The sequence below is a fragment of the Anguilla rostrata genome, chromosome 12 (genome assembly GCF_018555375.3).
Source record: "Anguilla rostrata isolate EN2019 chromosome 12, ASM1855537v3, whole genome shotgun sequence".
In the NCBI taxonomy this organism is placed as follows: domain Eukaryota; kingdom Metazoa; phylum Chordata; class Actinopteri; order Anguilliformes; family Anguillidae; genus Anguilla; species Anguilla rostrata.
Genome location: NC_057944.1, coordinates 12,020,737 through 12,038,019, shown reverse-complemented (window position 1 = coordinate 12,038,019; position 17,283 = coordinate 12,020,737). Strand labels below are relative to the sequence as shown.

The 17,283-nt window shown below is 47.5% G+C and overlaps 1 protein-coding gene across 3 annotated transcripts in view; it reads left to right on the top strand.

The window, feature by feature from the left end:
- Window positions 1–17,283, top strand: part of LOC135236089 (roundabout homolog 2-like) — a 124,952-nt gene that overhangs the window by 99,801 nt on the left and 7,868 nt on the right. For all 3 annotated transcript variants that reach the window (XM_064302270.1, XM_064302269.1, XM_064302272.1), the window contains 14 exons: window positions 201–325; window positions 2,232–2,403; window positions 4,913–5,118; window positions 7,782–7,863; window positions 8,317–8,485; window positions 10,940–11,106; window positions 11,721–11,842; window positions 12,406–12,622; window positions 13,451–13,575; window positions 13,902–14,070; window positions 14,988–15,206; window positions 15,536–15,578; window positions 15,694–15,833; window positions 16,568–16,843. In XM_064302270.1, the coding sequence (XP_064158340.1) occupies window positions 201–325; window positions 2,232–2,403; window positions 4,913–5,118; window positions 7,782–7,863; window positions 8,317–8,485; window positions 10,940–11,106; window positions 11,721–11,842; window positions 12,406–12,622; window positions 13,451–13,575; window positions 13,902–14,070; window positions 14,988–15,206; window positions 15,536–15,578; window positions 15,694–15,833; window positions 16,568–16,843 (2,232 nt within the window). The remainder of the gene's footprint in view (window positions 1–200; window positions 326–2,231; window positions 2,404–4,912; window positions 5,119–7,781; window positions 7,864–8,316; window positions 8,486–10,939; window positions 11,107–11,720; window positions 11,843–12,405; window positions 12,623–13,450; window positions 13,576–13,901; window positions 14,071–14,987; window positions 15,207–15,535; window positions 15,579–15,693; window positions 15,834–16,567; window positions 16,844–17,283) is intronic.

The window sequence follows — 17,283 nt, the reverse complement described above, 5'->3', positions numbered from 1 at the left end:
TTAACCTGCTTGAGTGAAATTGCATTACCACGAGCGGTCTAACAGCACTTAAATGAAATGCCATTAGCAAGTGTGTTCTAATAGACGTTTTATCTTTGTTCTGCTGTTTTTTTTTGCTCGGGCAGGCCTGTTATAGCATCCGGAGGATCTCTTAAATGACGTGAATGTGTCCCCTACCCCCCCTCCCCCCCCCCTCTCAGTTCCCCCCCAGATCGTTATTCGTCCGCGGGATCAGATTTCGGCCCAGGGGCGAACCGTCACCTTCCTGTGCGGGACCAAGGGCAACCCCCCACCCGCCGTCTTCTGGCAGAAGGAAGGAAGTCAGGTGAGAGAGCGAGGAGAGGAAACGCACACCCCCCTGTATTACATTTCTCGTCTCTTCCACCGCTATGTAAAGCTGCCCTTTTTTTGCTTTTGTGTCTGGGAGCCCGGCAGCCATCGCTCTTATCTGGTGGAGAACTTCTGCCGTGTTCTTACCGGGCTTCACATCAGATATCTTTCACTCTGTTGTCTCTCGGTGACTCACGAATGATCTCACAGCTCTGGAAGAAGGCGGACGAGGAACGGCGGTGTGGATGAGGGGGACGTTCTTTCTCTCTGCTCTGATGGAAGTGGGTGTAGAGTAGGTGAACCTTGGCTCTGATGTAGGCAGCGAGTCGGGCCATTGTTCTCATCTGTCGATGAGGTGGGGAAAAAGTTGGAAAAGAAGAGAGAGAAAGAGAGAGAGAGAGAGAGAGTGAGAGAGAGAGAGAGAGAGAGAGGGAGAGAGAGAGAGAGAGAGAGAGAGGAAGAGAGAGGGAGAGGGAGAGAGAGGGAGAGGGAGGGTTTTGCTTTGCGTATGTGTCAGATGTGTTAGAGGCAAAGGGAGGAAACACTCCCGTATAGAAAGACGCAAACACTGAAAGGCATGATGGGATTGCGTGGGAGCAGCCCACAGTTAGAGAGCGGGGAGCACGCAGGTGACTCAGTTTTGCAAGGCCAGCGCCATCGGGGCATTGGGGGGGGGGGGTTTGAGCATTGTAAAGCAGTGCCTTTAAGTACCTTAGGGTCTATATTAGGGTCTATAGGGTCTATACCTCAGGGTTTATATTATAGATGGATTTGGCCAAACAGCTTTGGGGAAGCAGACCTATTCCCTCAGAGTAGCTGACATATTCCCTCTTGTTCTGAGATTAACAAGAGCACAGAATCAGAAAGCTTTGCAAGTACAATTCAGCCAGAGGCACAAAAGGGACTTGACACCATTTCATCGTCCTTGTATTTCGTGCATGTGTGTGTGTGTGTGTGTGGGGGTGGGTGGGTTGGATTATCTTTTGGGGTATTCACCCTCCAGTTATTCATATAGCCTTTTTGAAGGAGCTCTTTTGGACAGTGTACACCCACCCAACCCCTCTCCACCCCCTGTACCTCATCCCAGCCCTCGCCCCACGGCCCAGCTCCGCCTGACAGCTGTAACAATGCAGAGGCTGTCAGTGCATCAGCTCGCATTGTGTTTAAATGCCACCCCAAGGCTGCTGCCTCTGTCTCCATCCACATCTCCCACCTGGACCCCTATAGCAGGGAGCAAAGGTGTGCAGAGACAGCCGTAACTGTATCTCTATCTGTTCAGCGAACAGAAATGATCTATGTCTGTATTCGGAACGAGGGGACTCGTGAGCTGTCGACCGGGATGGAGAGGGAGATTCTGTTCTCCCGCATATTATTGGCCAGCTTCAGAAAGAAAAGAAATCTGATGGAAAAAAAAGGCATTACCTGTGCATTTCCAAATATGGTATTCAGGTTTGAATGCATTCCTGGTGTACAGGATTGCTGTACAAGTTACTCACAGCACCCCAAAAAAGTTGCCTGAAAGAGGTTGAAGAAATGTTCTCTTCCTGTACATCAGTGGGTTACCCAGCTTCACTAAAGAGGTTTTGAAGACATTGTAAACAGTTACCTACAGGGAAGTGGAACCTTTTTGACAATAGTTTCCACATGCGAAGGGAATAGGCTAAACAATGCAAAATATTTACAGTTACATCATTTCACCAAGTTATACTTGCTTATTTATTTCACTCATTCAAGATGGGGTCCCTTACATTTGGTAAGCATTTGCGTATGAGCGGATGCCCCTGTCCGTTGCAGTGAGACTGTAATGGGTGCAGTGCTGTCACTCTCCCGTTCTGATTGGTTCAGTGAGTATCCGTGTGCGAATCGGAGCTGGAGCCCTGTCTCTCCTCTTGGTCCCGCAGGTCCTGCTGTTCCCCAGCCAGCCCCCCTCGCAGTCCGGCCGCTTCTCCGTCTCCCTGAGCGGCGAGCTCACCATCAGCGACGTCCACGCCGAGGATTCTGGGTACTACATCTGCCAGGCCATCAGCGTGGCTGGGAGCATCCTGACCAAAGCCCTCCTGGAGGTGGAGGATGGTGAGCGGGGTTGGGGTGGGGAGGGTGGGGTTTAAGGGGTAGTTAGGGTGCGGTGGGGAATGGTAGGGTAGAGTGGTGTGGGGTGGGATGGTGAAGAGTAAATGAGGGACCAATGGGAGGTGAGGTGCTAGATGGTGAGGGGTAAGTTATTTTTATCTGTGCAGAAACTAATGAAAAACTACCATTCCTTTCATAGATATTCTGCATCACCCCTATGGATGAAAAGCAACATAGATTTACAGCAGATTTCTTCAATCAGACCAAACAAATGTAATACAGCTCTTTCTATATGTACTAGTGAAAAAACAGGCATGTACAAACAACCCGGCTTCTCTTGGGTAAGGTTCATATTGGCGTGTATTATTATTATTGATACAAAGGTCAGAATGCTTGCAGTGAGCTGACTTTTTTCTGGCTTCCAATTCACAAGAGGAGAATTTCAAAAGGAAAGAAGAAGAAGTGGAAGAAGAGGGGGAATAACACATTAGATTCAAAATTAGCATTCCATAACCTCCTAAATTAGAATTTCTCAGGCTCAAATGAACGCACTGCAGGCAACTGGAGAGACATAATCAAAAAGGACAGAGTTAGAATTCCAACCATATGGCCCCTCCCTCTCATGTCTCCGATAATGAGATAAACTGTTTATGCATCTGCTACCTTATAGCATTTACGCACTCATTGGCTACTGTGAGCTTTCAAAATAATGCACGATGCTTAATAGTTGTACATGGAATTTACTATTTTAACAGAGCAAGCTAGTGAAAAAGACTGATTGAACTGCATGAGATTTAAATTTCTCTGAAGAGGAATTTCAGATAAGCATTTGAAAATATTTGACGACGATAATAGATTTTACATTTTCCCAACTGCCTAAGAGACAGAAAATCTATTACTGTGACAAACCTGCTCTTGAACATCTCATTGGTATCTTCTTCTAATCCATAACCTTGTTAAACATGTTGAAAACTATGGAAAAACTCATCAGTGGAACGTGTAACTTCGCCTGACCATTTTCTGCCTTGCCACATTGTTCTGCCGACAGAACTCAACCAGAAATAACTTCCGTAATCCACACGTCTATTTTAAAATGTTAAAAAAAGAACGGGCAAAGAGTTTGGGTAGGCAATGCAAGCCTGGATATATCAAGCTATTTATGAGTTGCGTCCATGCTTGGTAAATTCAGAAAACAATTTCATATTTTTTTAGAATTACACTGATATTTTAAAGCACGCAGGCGAACTTGTCATACTTGTGTCTCTCCCTGCCTTTGGCTATTATGACATCAAACTGACATCACCCAGGGGGTGATCTTGTGCATGGCCTGTCGGATGCATTCAGAAAGAAGGGAGAAATTATGGGATGTAGTTTTACGCAAGAGTACGTGGGCTGCAATGCTTACGCATAGATGTTTGTGTGGTCCTGTCTTTTGTCTGGTTCACACGATTTTGGGTCATTTTTGATTATCAACCGTGTAAAAATGCCAGATTGCAGTGTGCTTCACAATGGTTCAGTTCCGAACCTGAAAAGACCGGGAGACTTTTAATTGCTTGCCACCTGCTAATAATATGTTACAAATGCACAAATTAGCGGTTTATATTCTGTAAAATGTAACGTGTAATGAGTCATTTTCTGAAACGTTCCCAGTTTATGTGACTCTCGCTGACATTTCAGGTGGCAAAGCAAGTTATTTATTAATGTTTTTCTCTTTTCCGTACTGAGGTAAATAGAGGGACCGGGTTTCAATACCCATGAATTATTCATAACGCGCTGAGAATTTAAACCGTTCTCTCTCTCTCGGTTATGGCTCGCTGGTTGGGAGACGAGCTCAAAGACTTCTTAAATGTTGAATTGAATGTATAGCCGCATCGCATGCAGGGGATGGTGTGCATGGACCAGCCAACAAAAGTGGCTCATTAAAATGGTGCCAGTTGGATAAATAACACAGTGGGGGAATAGAGCTAATTAAAACAAGGCCATTTCTGGCACATTTATGTTTCTTTTAAGCCCTTCTGAAGCGTCACTGTGTATTTGAGTAATCAATTAAGCCCCCATCTCCTCTTCCCCGCAATTGCCTTCTCACTCAAGGCTAATCATTAGCCATTGTCTTCAGTCTCCACAAACTCCGCCGGTTGGCCATGCCTTGAGAGTGCTCCCTGCTATCGATTAGCAGGGAAATCAGCCGAGACTGAGAGCTAGCGGGCTAGTCATTTACCTTGCAGGCATTTCAACACGCTGCTTCTCCGCAATTGTCGGCAAATTAACATATAAAAAAAAAAGAAAAAACTGTAGGTTTTTGGTCTTGCTTTTCAGTCGTTCATTTTCGTCTCTCTTTCTGATGCATATAGTTTGTAAAATTGTTGTTACGTACTCAGGTATTCTCCTAAACCAGCTAGTTTTCTGTCCTTTAGTATTCGTTCTAGAGTCTGAGGTAACACCCCCAGCCCTTGCGGTACAGATACCAAAGCCACAAACCACTTTCTAATGTCAAATATCTTCTGTTCTTCAGCACCTTCAGACCGGATCCCCCCAATCATCCGTCAAGGGCCAGCCAATCAGACGCTAGCCCAGGGGGCCACTGCACAGCTTCAGTGTCATGTGATGGGCAACCCTTCACCCAGCATCCAATGGGAGAAGGATGGCCAGAGGATTCTTGGGAATGATGCTCGCATCAGCCTAATGGAAAATGGAACATTACAGATCGCAGTCCTGCAGGTAGATTCAAGTTTCAAGTTCAAGTTTCTGTTATTTATTGTTATTTCTTTTTTATGGAAATGCCATTTGGTTTATTGTAGGAATAGTTCTAAAGATTTTCTATCTGTCCATGTTACACTAGTGTACTGAGTTCTATATTTTATTGGGAGAGTGCATGATCCTTCTATGCTCGCCCCAACTTCACAATTTCCCCACTACTTTTTTGGACATACGAGTTGATGCTCTCACTGTGTACTGCAGCCAAATTACTGTTTAAAAATCTGAATGCCCTGCTTCATAACAGGGTCAAAAAATACTGCAATGGGCCCACTGACAGACAAGTAATGATACCAGATACTTTTATAGTTTGTTCAATTATTCAAATTCAGGCTAGCAAAATGCAGTGGAGCGTGTAAAATGACACACAATTAAAATCCCCAGGAGGGAGCGTGGTTGTCAATGCTAACGAGTGTCGCTTTAATGAAATTCTGCTCCGTCGGCCCTTTTTGTCAGCCGGGCCTCACCTGAGGTCGCGGCGCTGTGACGGTGAGAGGCGGGCGCGCTCGTCTTTTACGACCGGGGATGATTAACCGTCCCGGAGACTTTAATTAAATTCCCTTCGGCGCGGCGACAGAGAGAGAGCGAGAGAGAGCGAGAGAGAGAGAGAGCGAGCGGGGAGTGTTGGCAAGTGCTCTCCGCGGCAACGGCCGCGCGGTAATCTGCTCTCTCCGCGCCTGTCGTATTCAACCCATTAATTTCAGCCCTTCGCCAAAAACCCCCATCTCCACCCTCTACCGCCCCCCAACCGCCCGCCTCCGCCCGGCCCCCCCGATCCACTGTTCAACCGCGATCGAACGCCGAACCGTAGCCTGTGAGCCGAACGGGCTAAACTTATTTCGCCACCTGTGCGTGCGCCCAAGAGACGATCGTTTTAAACGTGGTTTTTCCTGATGCGTTTCCCTCTGATTCCCTCAGCCCCATTAAAAAGAGAACTCTCTGAGGGTGCGGTTTCAGAGACTCCGCCCGGTTTCCCCCCGGCCCGTCCCTGCTGCAGCTCATCCCCGCACCCCTCGGGTTCCCGCCGCTACGCGACAGAGGGCTGTGGTTTTGGACAGAGAGCACGCGAGCCAGCATTTCGCATGAGCAATGCGACGCTAGCGCCCTCTGAGCGGAGCTAGCGATGAATCTGTTTGGTGCATCGCAGCACGGGGATGTGAGAGGGAGAGCAGAAAACACGGGGAAAAAAATCGACCAGAACTAAAAAAAGGACGAGATATTTATCTTGCTGCCAGCTCCCCCTCCCCAGCGCTGCCAGGCGTGATTAATGCACAGGTGCCCACCAGTTTACCCCGCCGAGCGTGCTCGTGCGGCCAGCCCACCAATCAGGTTCCTCTGCCAAACCCAGAGATTGGATTGGCCTGTCAGTGGTCTCGAGTAATTTTGAGCAGGGAATTGGGGAATGTGTGTTATCCCCTTGAATTTAGTTTCTTAAAAAACCCTTTTCTTTATACAGCCGTTTTCAACAGAACGGCTTGTTTGTATTCACAGTGAGGCAGTGCGTTAACCCACAAAATATCTTCAACGGGGAGTTGCTGTCACACCGGAATTTTCATTATTTTATCTGTGCCGAGTGCAAGACATCCATTCTAAGCTGTTTCGGGGTTAACAAAATGTTTACTGCTCTGCGAAATGAATCCTAGCTGTGTTGGTGGTTCTAAAACATCAAGATGAAAGAGGGAAAACTGTCCAAGGTCACCACAGATTGTAAATTAAAGTGTGCTTCTTGCACAGAGAAAAGCCGAAGGGAAAAAAACAAGTTTGTTGAACCTCTGTGTGTATTTCTGAAACCTACGAGCCACACCCAGGAGCTGTTAAACCCATTCCAGCTCTGCCACCGGTAATCCCAGCATGCTCTGCTGCTGTTGGCGACTACAGACACCATTGTGAAATAAAAATTTAATTGGCCCTATTCCTACATCTTTTTTCTTGCAGACCTCTATTTCTGCAAATTCCCCAGCTAAATAAGACAGCCAAGGCTGTTGGATTGCAGTGCACATATAATTTAACCTGTATGCAAGCCTTCTCCCATTGTTTCAGTGCATTCATATGGCAGTGTGCATGGAGAATAAAAATGGAAAATATTGCAAATACCCCGGAGGGTTAAACTACAGTATCAGCAGATGGTGGTCAGCTGCTTGCTGGTTGTAAAAATAATAAATTCTATCACAACATTGATCAAAATAACCCAGTTAAAAATCTACAGTACCATAGGAATGCTTATAACACAGTTGATTTGTTTTATACTCTATCTGTTCGCAGTGATCTGATTTCTCTCTCCTGCCCCACATGAATCATGTATTTATTGATTTGCTTTTGTTATTACTGTTTTGCTTTAGTTGTTTCCCCCCTTTTTATGTGATTTGCATGGTCTGCATCTCTGTATTCTACAGAGCAGGAAAAGCACTCACAAATAAGAATATGAATTACTATTATAACTTCCAAAGGAGGGATCGACTGATAAATTAATGTCACAGTGCATCCTACTTCAACCGCTCAAAGAATGCAAAAAAGATAAGCAAACCAGGCAACTTGATAATAGATATTCTGTGTGCAACATGCTCGTCTTGCTTTGACTCCTCTGTATCTGTCCTGGAGTGATTGATGTGCCGTTTTCTGTTGCTTAGGAAACAGACTCAGGGGTGTATACTTGCATTGCCTCCAGTTCCAGTGGGGAGTCCAGCTGGAGTGGAACAGTGACAGTCAGAGGTACTTACAGGCGCTGCATCCTGGGTAACAGGCGTAGCCCAAATTCACGGGCCGGTGCAGACAGCCTCATTGGACCCGTCTCCGTTCAGTGATTAAAGAGCCCATTTAAGGTTTATGGAAGTATAAATGCCAGGGAATAGCTTATGGTTGAATGTGACTGAATTTGATGTGTTTGCTCCAAAAAAGAGCTTGTGAATTTGTGACTACACATTTTCATTGAAAGATTTTTTTTCAGAATATCTTATATTAATTACATATAAAAGTAAATATTGAATTATGTATATAAAGTAACCTGCCCATCGTTTTTCAGTTCCAAGAGCCCTATTGAACATATGTTTTCAATTAATATGCAGTCTTCAGTGCATCTGCTGTTTAATTCAAAGACCAGGTCATGTGACAGGCATTTTGGGCGGTGCTCTTTATTGCTGCTTCGCCCCCTTGTGTCTGCTGCAGAAAGCGGAACCCCCACCGTCGCCCTGGCCTCCGTACCGCTCCAGCTCCCCGGACCCCCCCACAAGCCCATAGTGACGGACGTGACCCTCAACAGCGTCACGTTGACATGGCAACCCAACGCCCACGAGGGCGGGGCCGCGGTCACTTCCTACATCATCGAGGCCTTCAGGTACTGCCCTCCTGAGCCGCGCCCCTTTTCAGCATTAGATATGTACCTCTCAGGCCTGTGACCAAAGCCTTCCTCTTGGAGATGTAACCTAGGCATGCTTTATAGCCTAGAACAGTATACTGCATCATTTGCATTTGCTTTCCTTGATGGTCTATGGTAAGACAGAAACAAATGCGGGGTTTCAGAAGTCAACACTTTGTGATTTGTTTGGTTCTCTATAGTCAAGTGGCAAGCGTGGATCTTGGCTCATTGGTCTAGGTTAGGCCCCATGGGAATAGGTTATGTTCTTGTGATGACAGCGCACCCATAAATTACACGTGCTGGGGAAGACAAATGAGAATGTAAAGTAACAGTTGGCCGAGGTATTGATTTTGCAACCACGCCAGAATGTGTTTTTAATTGCAGCCCACAGTGTTCCCTTGAAATTTATTTTAAATTGGAGGCTTAAGTCAATTAATCCCTAACTTCACCCTGTTAAAATGCCACCGTATGGATGATATATGTCTTCTGTTGGTCCTGGTGCTGAGACAGACATTCTCTCATGTGCATACACCTTATCTGCCTCTCTATTGCTTTCCCTCTCAAGCACACACATATTCTCGCTCATACACACACGGACGCAGACACACACTGGGTTGTAACCCCAGACACCTTACTTGACACTTGTCTAACTCTCTCTGGCAGTGCACCAGAACCAGACATTTTCATTTTTTATTTATATGAAATAAAATTGTCAGTTTTCACCACTGGTGGTCAGGCTTGACTGACGGGGCCATGCATATATTGACTGTCACATTCAAATAAGGACTTAGCAGAGCAGGTGTAACCTCTGCTTGTGGGAAAGAACAATTTTAACAACTGCGGTTCTTTGAGACCAGCTTGTACGCAGCAGGGAGGGTGCAACCGTGAAAAAGGTAATGAATTCAAATGCGGTCTACGCAGACAGAGTCCTCGGGCTGTTGTAGATAGAAAACATTCTCAATGCTCGCGCCCCCTGGGGAGGAGTTAGCATCATGCCGATTCCCCAAAATTGATTCTTTATAGCGAGCCGGGGGCTTAATAATATTTCCACAACAACATTTCCCTGCCCAAAGAGCCGAGGAAGATGAGGATGTCGGGGGGCTGTGTCGTTTTTACGGGGTAACCAGCGGTGCAGGTCGTTATTTAGCGAGAGTCTGACACCTTGTTATGAGAAAGATCCAATTTATTGCGCTGCGTTTTCTGCTTGGCGGAGGTGACTCGCGCATGTTTTTATTTCATTTTTGGAGGCACGTGGTCGCGAAATAGAGAGAGAATTTCCTCTTAGTTGATGGAGAAAGTGACCTTGGATTTATTTGCTGGCGTTTGGGGGTTCGCGATAGGGATATTTACGATGCACGCAACATTTATTGCCCCGGCTTAATTGCGCAGGTCGGCTGTAAAAGTCACTCGCGACTCGCAGCCAGAGGAATATAAAGTAACATGAAAGTGTGTGCGAAACGACGGCGGACCTTAGAAACAAAACAAGGACGCCAGGGCGAGAGGCAGTGAATATTTCCCTGCTTAATGCAAGAAACACTCATTTGCTTTTAGGCTAGCCTTAAGTTTGTTTACAATCCAAAATTATTCATGGGAAAGAAAAAAAACCCCTGCATATTATACAACTGATTGCCTTTTGCACTCGGTTGGAATGAGATTAAATAGTGCTTAATGTTTTTGCAATTCAGCTGTGCAGCCAACTCGTTCCTTTATAGCTGTGGGTTGGGTCCCGTTGCCTGATTTGTGATGGATAAAAATAGGCTTGTTATTGCCGGCATCTGTAAGACACCGTCAGGAAACCAGCAAGACGCCTTGCTGCTCCAAGACCTCACTGAGCACAAACATTTAATTACAGAAACAAAGTATTGCTGAATGGCTGCAGCCTTGTTTCCTAGTGTCAGACAAAAAAATGTTAAAAAAACCAACAGACATCCAAACTAACTTTCAATATGCTGCAGCTGTCTAGACTTCAGCTGTTGATTTTTTAAAAATGTATTTTTGTGTGGTTTTTCTCTTCTGCCGACTGTTGTTCGGTATGAAAACAAAGACATGTACTCAGGTTGCATGCTGCTCTGTTCCTCTCTGACGATGAGATAACAAGAAATTCAAAAAAAAAAAAAAAAACTACTGTAAAATATTCTGTCTGTCCTTAAAAAAGATGCTCAGTTACTGAGACTAGTTTTAAGATTTTGTGTGTGGGTGCATGTGTGAGTGTGTGTGTGTATGTGTGTGTGTGTGTGTGTGTGCGTGTGCCTGTGTGTGTGTGTGTGTGTGTGTGTGTGTGCGTGTGCCTGTGTGCGTGTGTGTGTGTGTGTGTGTGCGTGTGCCTGTGTGCGTGTGTGTGTGCCGTTTTGTGTGGGTGTTCTTTCCCTTTAATGAGATCATGCCTGATCAGGGATACATTGGCTAACAGTGCTTTCGACACTCTTGTTCCAGCCAATCAGCAGGTAGCACCTGGCAGACTGTGGCTGACCTGGTCAGGGTGGAGAAGCACACGGTCAGTGGCCTCTTCCCCAACACTGTCTACCTGTTCATTGTGAGAGCGGTCAATGCCTACGGCCTGAGTGACCCCAGCCCCATCTCTGAGCCCGTCCGCACTCAAGGTTTGTATAGCCAGGTCTGAGCACAATCGCTCTGACTGTGAACTGTGTCCTTTGTGTATGGAGGTGTCCCCCATCTTTGGGCTGCTGTGTGTTGCTCAGATGCAAGACGTTCTCTGATTGGCAGATGTCGTTGGTTCGTCAGAGCCATTGTTTTTCTGAATGTTGTGTGCCATTCCGGTGGTGTGCTATTGCGTAGTGAGTTGTGTGCCGCTCGAATACTGTGCTGATGTGACTGGGTGTGTGTTCCACGATTGTAGTTCTGTTCTAATGTGTGTGAAAGGTGTTGTTCAAATGTAATCCTGTTGTCAGTTGGGTTGTGAGATGTAGTGCTGAGGTGACAGGTGTGAGCTGTTAGCTGTTGAGTTGTAGTTCTGTTGAGTCTGCTGTAAGTGCTTTGCTAATCGGTTGTGGTGCGGTTGTGACTGGTGTGAGTTGTGTTGTATTCAAATGTAGTGCTGTTGTGATGGGTGTGAGTTGTTTGTTAATCAGTTGTAGTGCTGTTATGATGGGTGTTAGTTGTGTGTTAATCAGGTGTAGTGGTGTTGTGAGGGGTGTGAGTTGGGTGTTATTCAGATCCAGTGCTGTTGTGCCCAATGTTGGTTGTGCCTCTCCAGATGTGAGCCCCACAGGACAAGGTGTGGACCACAGGCAGGTGCAAAGGGAGCTGGGGGAGGTGGCGGTCCAGCTGCAGAAGTCCGTGGTCCTGTCTGCCACCAGCGTCAAGATCTCCTGGACAGTGAGTACAGGAGAGCAGGCCAGGCATATGAAAGTGCCATGTGCTGTTTTTATTCAGCTGCTCTGTCGCCTGTTCTTTTAATACTGTAATAATTATGAATAATCATTTACATATGTCCCATATAAGGACATTTGGACAAAATGAAAATAAAATAAATATGAAGCTATTTTCTTGTCTAGGGATATTACATTACATTACAGGCATTTAGCCTACGCTCTTATCTAGAGCGACTTACACAACTTTTAAACAGCATTTACATTGCATCCATTTACGCAGCTGGATGTATACTGAAGCAATGCAGATTAAGTACCTTGGTCAATGGTACAATGGCAGTGTTCTACTGGGGAATCAAACCTACAACCTTTAGGTTACAAGACCTTACCCATTATACTACACTGCTGCCACTGAAAGTCATTTACTGGGTGGGGGCCTGAGTCACTTCAGTGTAACATCTGTAACAGTACCTGTAGAAGAGAAGCCCCTCACAGTGATGTATATGAAGGAGGATAAGCCAGGTGACCCGTGCATGCAGTTTGATTGGCCGGGCCCGTTTTATCTCCCAGGTGGACCGACAGTCCCAGTACATCCAGGGTTACCGGGTGCTGTACCGGCCCTCGGGCGGGGCCTGGCTGGTTCAGGACGCCAAGGCCGCCCCCGAGCGCAGCGCCGTCCTGTCCGGCCTGCGCAAGGGCACCGAGTACGAGATCAAGATCCGCCCCTACTTCAACGAGCTGCAGGGATTGGACAGCCCGCTGCTGCTGGTCCGCACGCCGGAGGAGGGTGAGACCCCGCCCCCCGCCCCCGCGCCGAGCCCCGCCCTGTCCTCTCCGCTGCCCGTGAGCCGGCGGGCCGCGTGCTAACCGCGACTCTGTAATGAACTGTATTAGGAACTACAGTATATCTGTGGTAAAACTTGTGGGCGGGGCGGAGTTTTGATGACGCGCCACACTGCATATATGGGGGTATTCGCCATTTTGTCGCTCTCTTATTCCTGTTCAAGTTATCTAACGGTGCCTAACCTGCATTGATTGCTTGAGAATAATAAACAGCACGATTGTGCACCGTGAACCATTACTCTCTGTACTTTCGTTATCGTCACCTGTCTTACTATAACTTACTTATCTCAGTGACAGAGCTCCAACAGAAAGTCTGTTACAACTCGTTCTTAGCTGCCTTTGGGTGTCGCTGCTTTATTTTGATGTATTCACAGTGAAAATGCGCGTCGATGTTATTTCGGATGATAATGAATTGTAACTGCCTCAGTGAAAGATCAGCACTTGGCAGCCGGCACTAAAAGCTGGAAACTGAAGTAATGAAATACAGCCCCATTATGCCGATGAAGGCTGATTCAATACGCTTGAATCCTTAGCCTCAGAAAGGTTTGGGTTATCAATATAGTGACAAAAAATAGCAGTAGAAAATTATGTGTGCGTGTGTGCTTGTATGTGTGTGTGTGTATATGTGTGTGTATGTGTGTGTGTGTGTGTGGGTGTGTGTGTGTGTGGGTGTGTGTCTGTGCCTGTGTGTGTGTCTGTGTATATGCATATATGTATTTTTTGCATTTATCGGTTTTTAATCACAAAGTATCCTTTATTCTTCCCCTCCCAGTCCCTAGTGCCCCCCCGCAAGCGGTAACAGTGAAGACGGTCCAGCAGGGCAACATCTCCAGCGTCAGCGTGTCCTGGGAGCCCCCCCCTGCCGAGGCGCAGAATGGATTAATCCAGGAGTACAGGGTGAGATGCTAAAGTAGTCCAGGAGTACAGGGTGAGATGCTGAAGTAGTCCAGGAGTACAGGGTGAGATGCTGTGGCTGTAGGTCTACTAAAGGTTTCCAGATGTGGTCCTTACCAATTGCAGCGCACAACAAAATATCAAAGGTTAAAGGTCCCCAGCCACGTGAACTAATACCATTATTATCATAACTGCATAACTGCTAATACCATTATTATCAGAACTGCATAACTACTAATACCATAACTGACACCGTAACGGACGGAGTAAAACACGTCCTCCGTAACACAGCTGCCCTGGAACGAGTCTCACTCCGTCTCCCTCCTCAGATCTGGTGCTTGGGAAACGACACGCAGGCCATAAACCAGACGGTTGGCGGGATGGCGTCGTCCGCCACCCTGAGCGGGCTGCAGCCCTCCGTCCTGTACCAGGTGGAGGTGGCGGCCGTGACCGGCGCCGGCGTCGGCGCTCGCAGTCAGCCAATCGCGGTCCTCATACGTAAGTCCCGCCTCCGTCCATCACCCAATCTACGCTAAGCATCTCCGTACATTTAATCCTGATAGACTGCCTTTAATCCCCTTGGATTTAATCCGCTCCAGACTCACGTGAACCCCGTTGGAGTTCACTTAACAGTGAAAACTTTTCTAGTCTGGAGGTGCGACCCAAATTACGGCGTTGCCTTTTCTCTGGAACGCTTTGTACTCTGATTAATACATTTAAGCGAATGTTAAATCGTTTAGAACTTCTAATTCTTTTTGAAGACAGCCGAAAGATTTACTGTAAAGAGAAGAAGGGGAAAGGAGGCTAGAGCGATTAATTATTTATGTCACGTATTTGTTCATCAGCATAGTTGATTCTAGCGCTTCTCATTATATTGTTGCTGACTACAAGAGTGCTCATTATCGCTCAGTGTAGCTGCTCTTATTGACCTATGCAAATGCGTTTATGTACCTCCCTTGTACATTATTCCGTATGAGCGTCTGTTGAAGGAAAGTGATGTACCATCATTGCTGAAAGGTGAGGACGAAGCACATTGTGTTTGGACCGAACAGAGACTCTAATACAATACGCTACATTTCCAAAAGTATGTGGACGCCCCTTCTAATGAGTGGTTTTGGCTGTTTCAGCAACGCCCATTGCTAGCAGGTGCTAGCAGTAATCGCACTTCACTACCTGGCAGTTGGCGAAATGCATAGTGCCAACTGTACTGGCCCGAATAGTGTCAACTGTAAAGTTTGGTGGTTTTGGAATGAGATGTTCAGCAAGCACGTATGGGTGTGATGTTCAGGTGACCACCTACTGTTGGAAATGCAGTGTAGATTAGTGTGTTGTTAGCTCTAGCGCCCCCTCTGGTCTGTGAGTGGGGTGAGTAGCCGGGTTGCCAGACGTGACCCCGGGGTCTCCGTTCCCCTCAGCGCCCCCCGCGGAGCAGCCGGCCCCGCCCGCCGCGCCCGAGGACAGCGTCAGCCTGGCGGAGCAGATCTCGGGCGTGGTGAAGCAGCCGGCCTTCATCGCCGGCATCGGCGGGGCATGCTGGGTAATCCTCATGGGCTTCAGCGTGTGGATCTACTGCCGCCGCAAGAAGAGGAAGGAGCTGAGCCACTACACCGCCTCCTTCGCCTACACCCCTGCAGGTACCCCCCCAAAAATCCTCAGTGAGGGTATGTACTGTACGTCCCTTACCAACACCCCTTCAGGTCCCCTAAAAGCCACTCAACACAGTTACAAACTGAACACCCTATAAGTACTCCCCTGCAGGTACAGAACCCGTTAAATAAGTCTATATACTGTGCATTCCTTACCTACTGCATGCTGGGACTTATGGCCGCTGTGCAGAGCTGGCGAAGGAGTGCGGTGACATGATGCCCTGACCTCTTTAAAGGCTATGAAGAGAACAGATACAGAGAACTGAGCTTTCTGCTGCACTGTGCTGACTTGCAGTGATTTACTTATTTTTTCGCAGTGGGATTTTCTCAGGGTGAAGGACTGGGTCTCATCAACGGAAGGTAAGTGTGATGGATGTGTACGGAGTAAGACTGGACCGCTCTTTCTGGCACATTTAAAAAAGTAAAATGCTGAGATCTGACATTGCCTTCCACTTTCTCACGCACTCCCTTCCAGACCCGGCATCCTGGGCACCAACATGGGCAACTACCCCTGGCTGGCAGACTCCTGGCCCACCACCAACCTGGTCCACGGCGGCAAGGACTCCATGAACTGCTGCACCGCCAAGCACGACTCTACCGAGAGATACTACAACGGTGAGAGGCTGCCGCCGCCTCGCGCAGACCAGCGCGCCCAGCCCAGGCTCTCCAGACGGCCCCCGCGCTTCCGCCGTTCTATTTTAACCAGCTAGCGCTAGCGCTTATAAAAGGAAAGTGCGAGCTGCTGCCGGATGACTCATCCAGCTCCAGGGCGAGGAGGACGAGCCCCGCGGCCCGGTGCACAGTCCGGGCCGTGTCAGTGCCCGCTGGGGCTGGCAGCCCCGCGGGGCTAACCGTAAGCGGTGGCGGCGTCTCCCGGGGTTAGGGAGAGTTCAGCCCGCGGTCCGGTTGCTCCTGAAGCTGCACACAAAATGTCTTCGACTTTGTGCGCTAGTTTGGATTGTGGAGATGAAGCAGCTGGTGACATCATGAGTTCAGAGGAGAGCGTGTAGAGTCTATGCTTGTCTACACTCTCCTGCACTGGCTGGGGAGTCTGCATCACAAGCATAGCTTTGTATGACTGTGCGTTCCGAATTAGAGAGGAAAAGCTTTAAAAAAAAGTATTTTTATTTCACTTTTCAAGTTCTTTACTGATCTGAAATATGTCGACAAGTCTCAGACAAATGATTGATGAATTATGGAAGGAAAGAAGAGTAGAGTAAGCTATGCTATTTGTATTAATGGCAGAAAATTTTGTCTGCACCACATGATTATGCCATGTGCTCAAACGCCTGGTATGAGTCTCCTTATATGACCTGATATTACTTAAGATTTCATCACTTTTCCCTCAGAAGTGGGAATCTCCAATTATCTGAGTCAAACGGAGAAGTACAGTCAGGGGTCCACGGAGGGCCCCATCTACAGCACCATCGACCCGGCGTGTGAGGACGTGCACCCCTTCAGCTCGCCCTACGCCCAGCACGCCGCCCCCTACGCCGGCCCCCCGGGGATGCCCTTCCCCGGCCTGGCACCCGCCAGCCCCGATCTGGAGGGCGAGCGCTGGACCATCCAGCCCGGCCCGTCCGGGGTCCAGTACGCCCAGCCGGACCGCTCCCGGACCGAGAACGGTAAGGCCCGGGCTCGACCCGATCGCCAGTCGCCCACTGAGGGAGGGTCACGGTATAGCCAGGGTTGTTCACGTCTGATCACGATTACTCTTGTGAAGCAGTATGGCCTGCTTTGTGTCCTTCAAAGCAGGCCATACTGCTTCACAAGAGTAATCGTATTGTATCAGTTTGCACCTTCCTGAACTGGCTTGGTAGTAAAAACATAAGCTTTACAAAGCAACTGGGCGTTCCGTATTGAGAGAAAATAAAGATCTAGAGAAAATAAAAATGTTGAGGTGATGAACTGGGTCTCATCAACGGAAGGTAAGGGTGATGGTTGTGTCCAGATAAAAACTTTAAAATAGTTAAAAAAATAAAAATAAATAAATAACAATTTGCAATACTGGAATCACACTTGTGAATTTCCATATGTACTTACTATGACAAAGCACATAGAATAC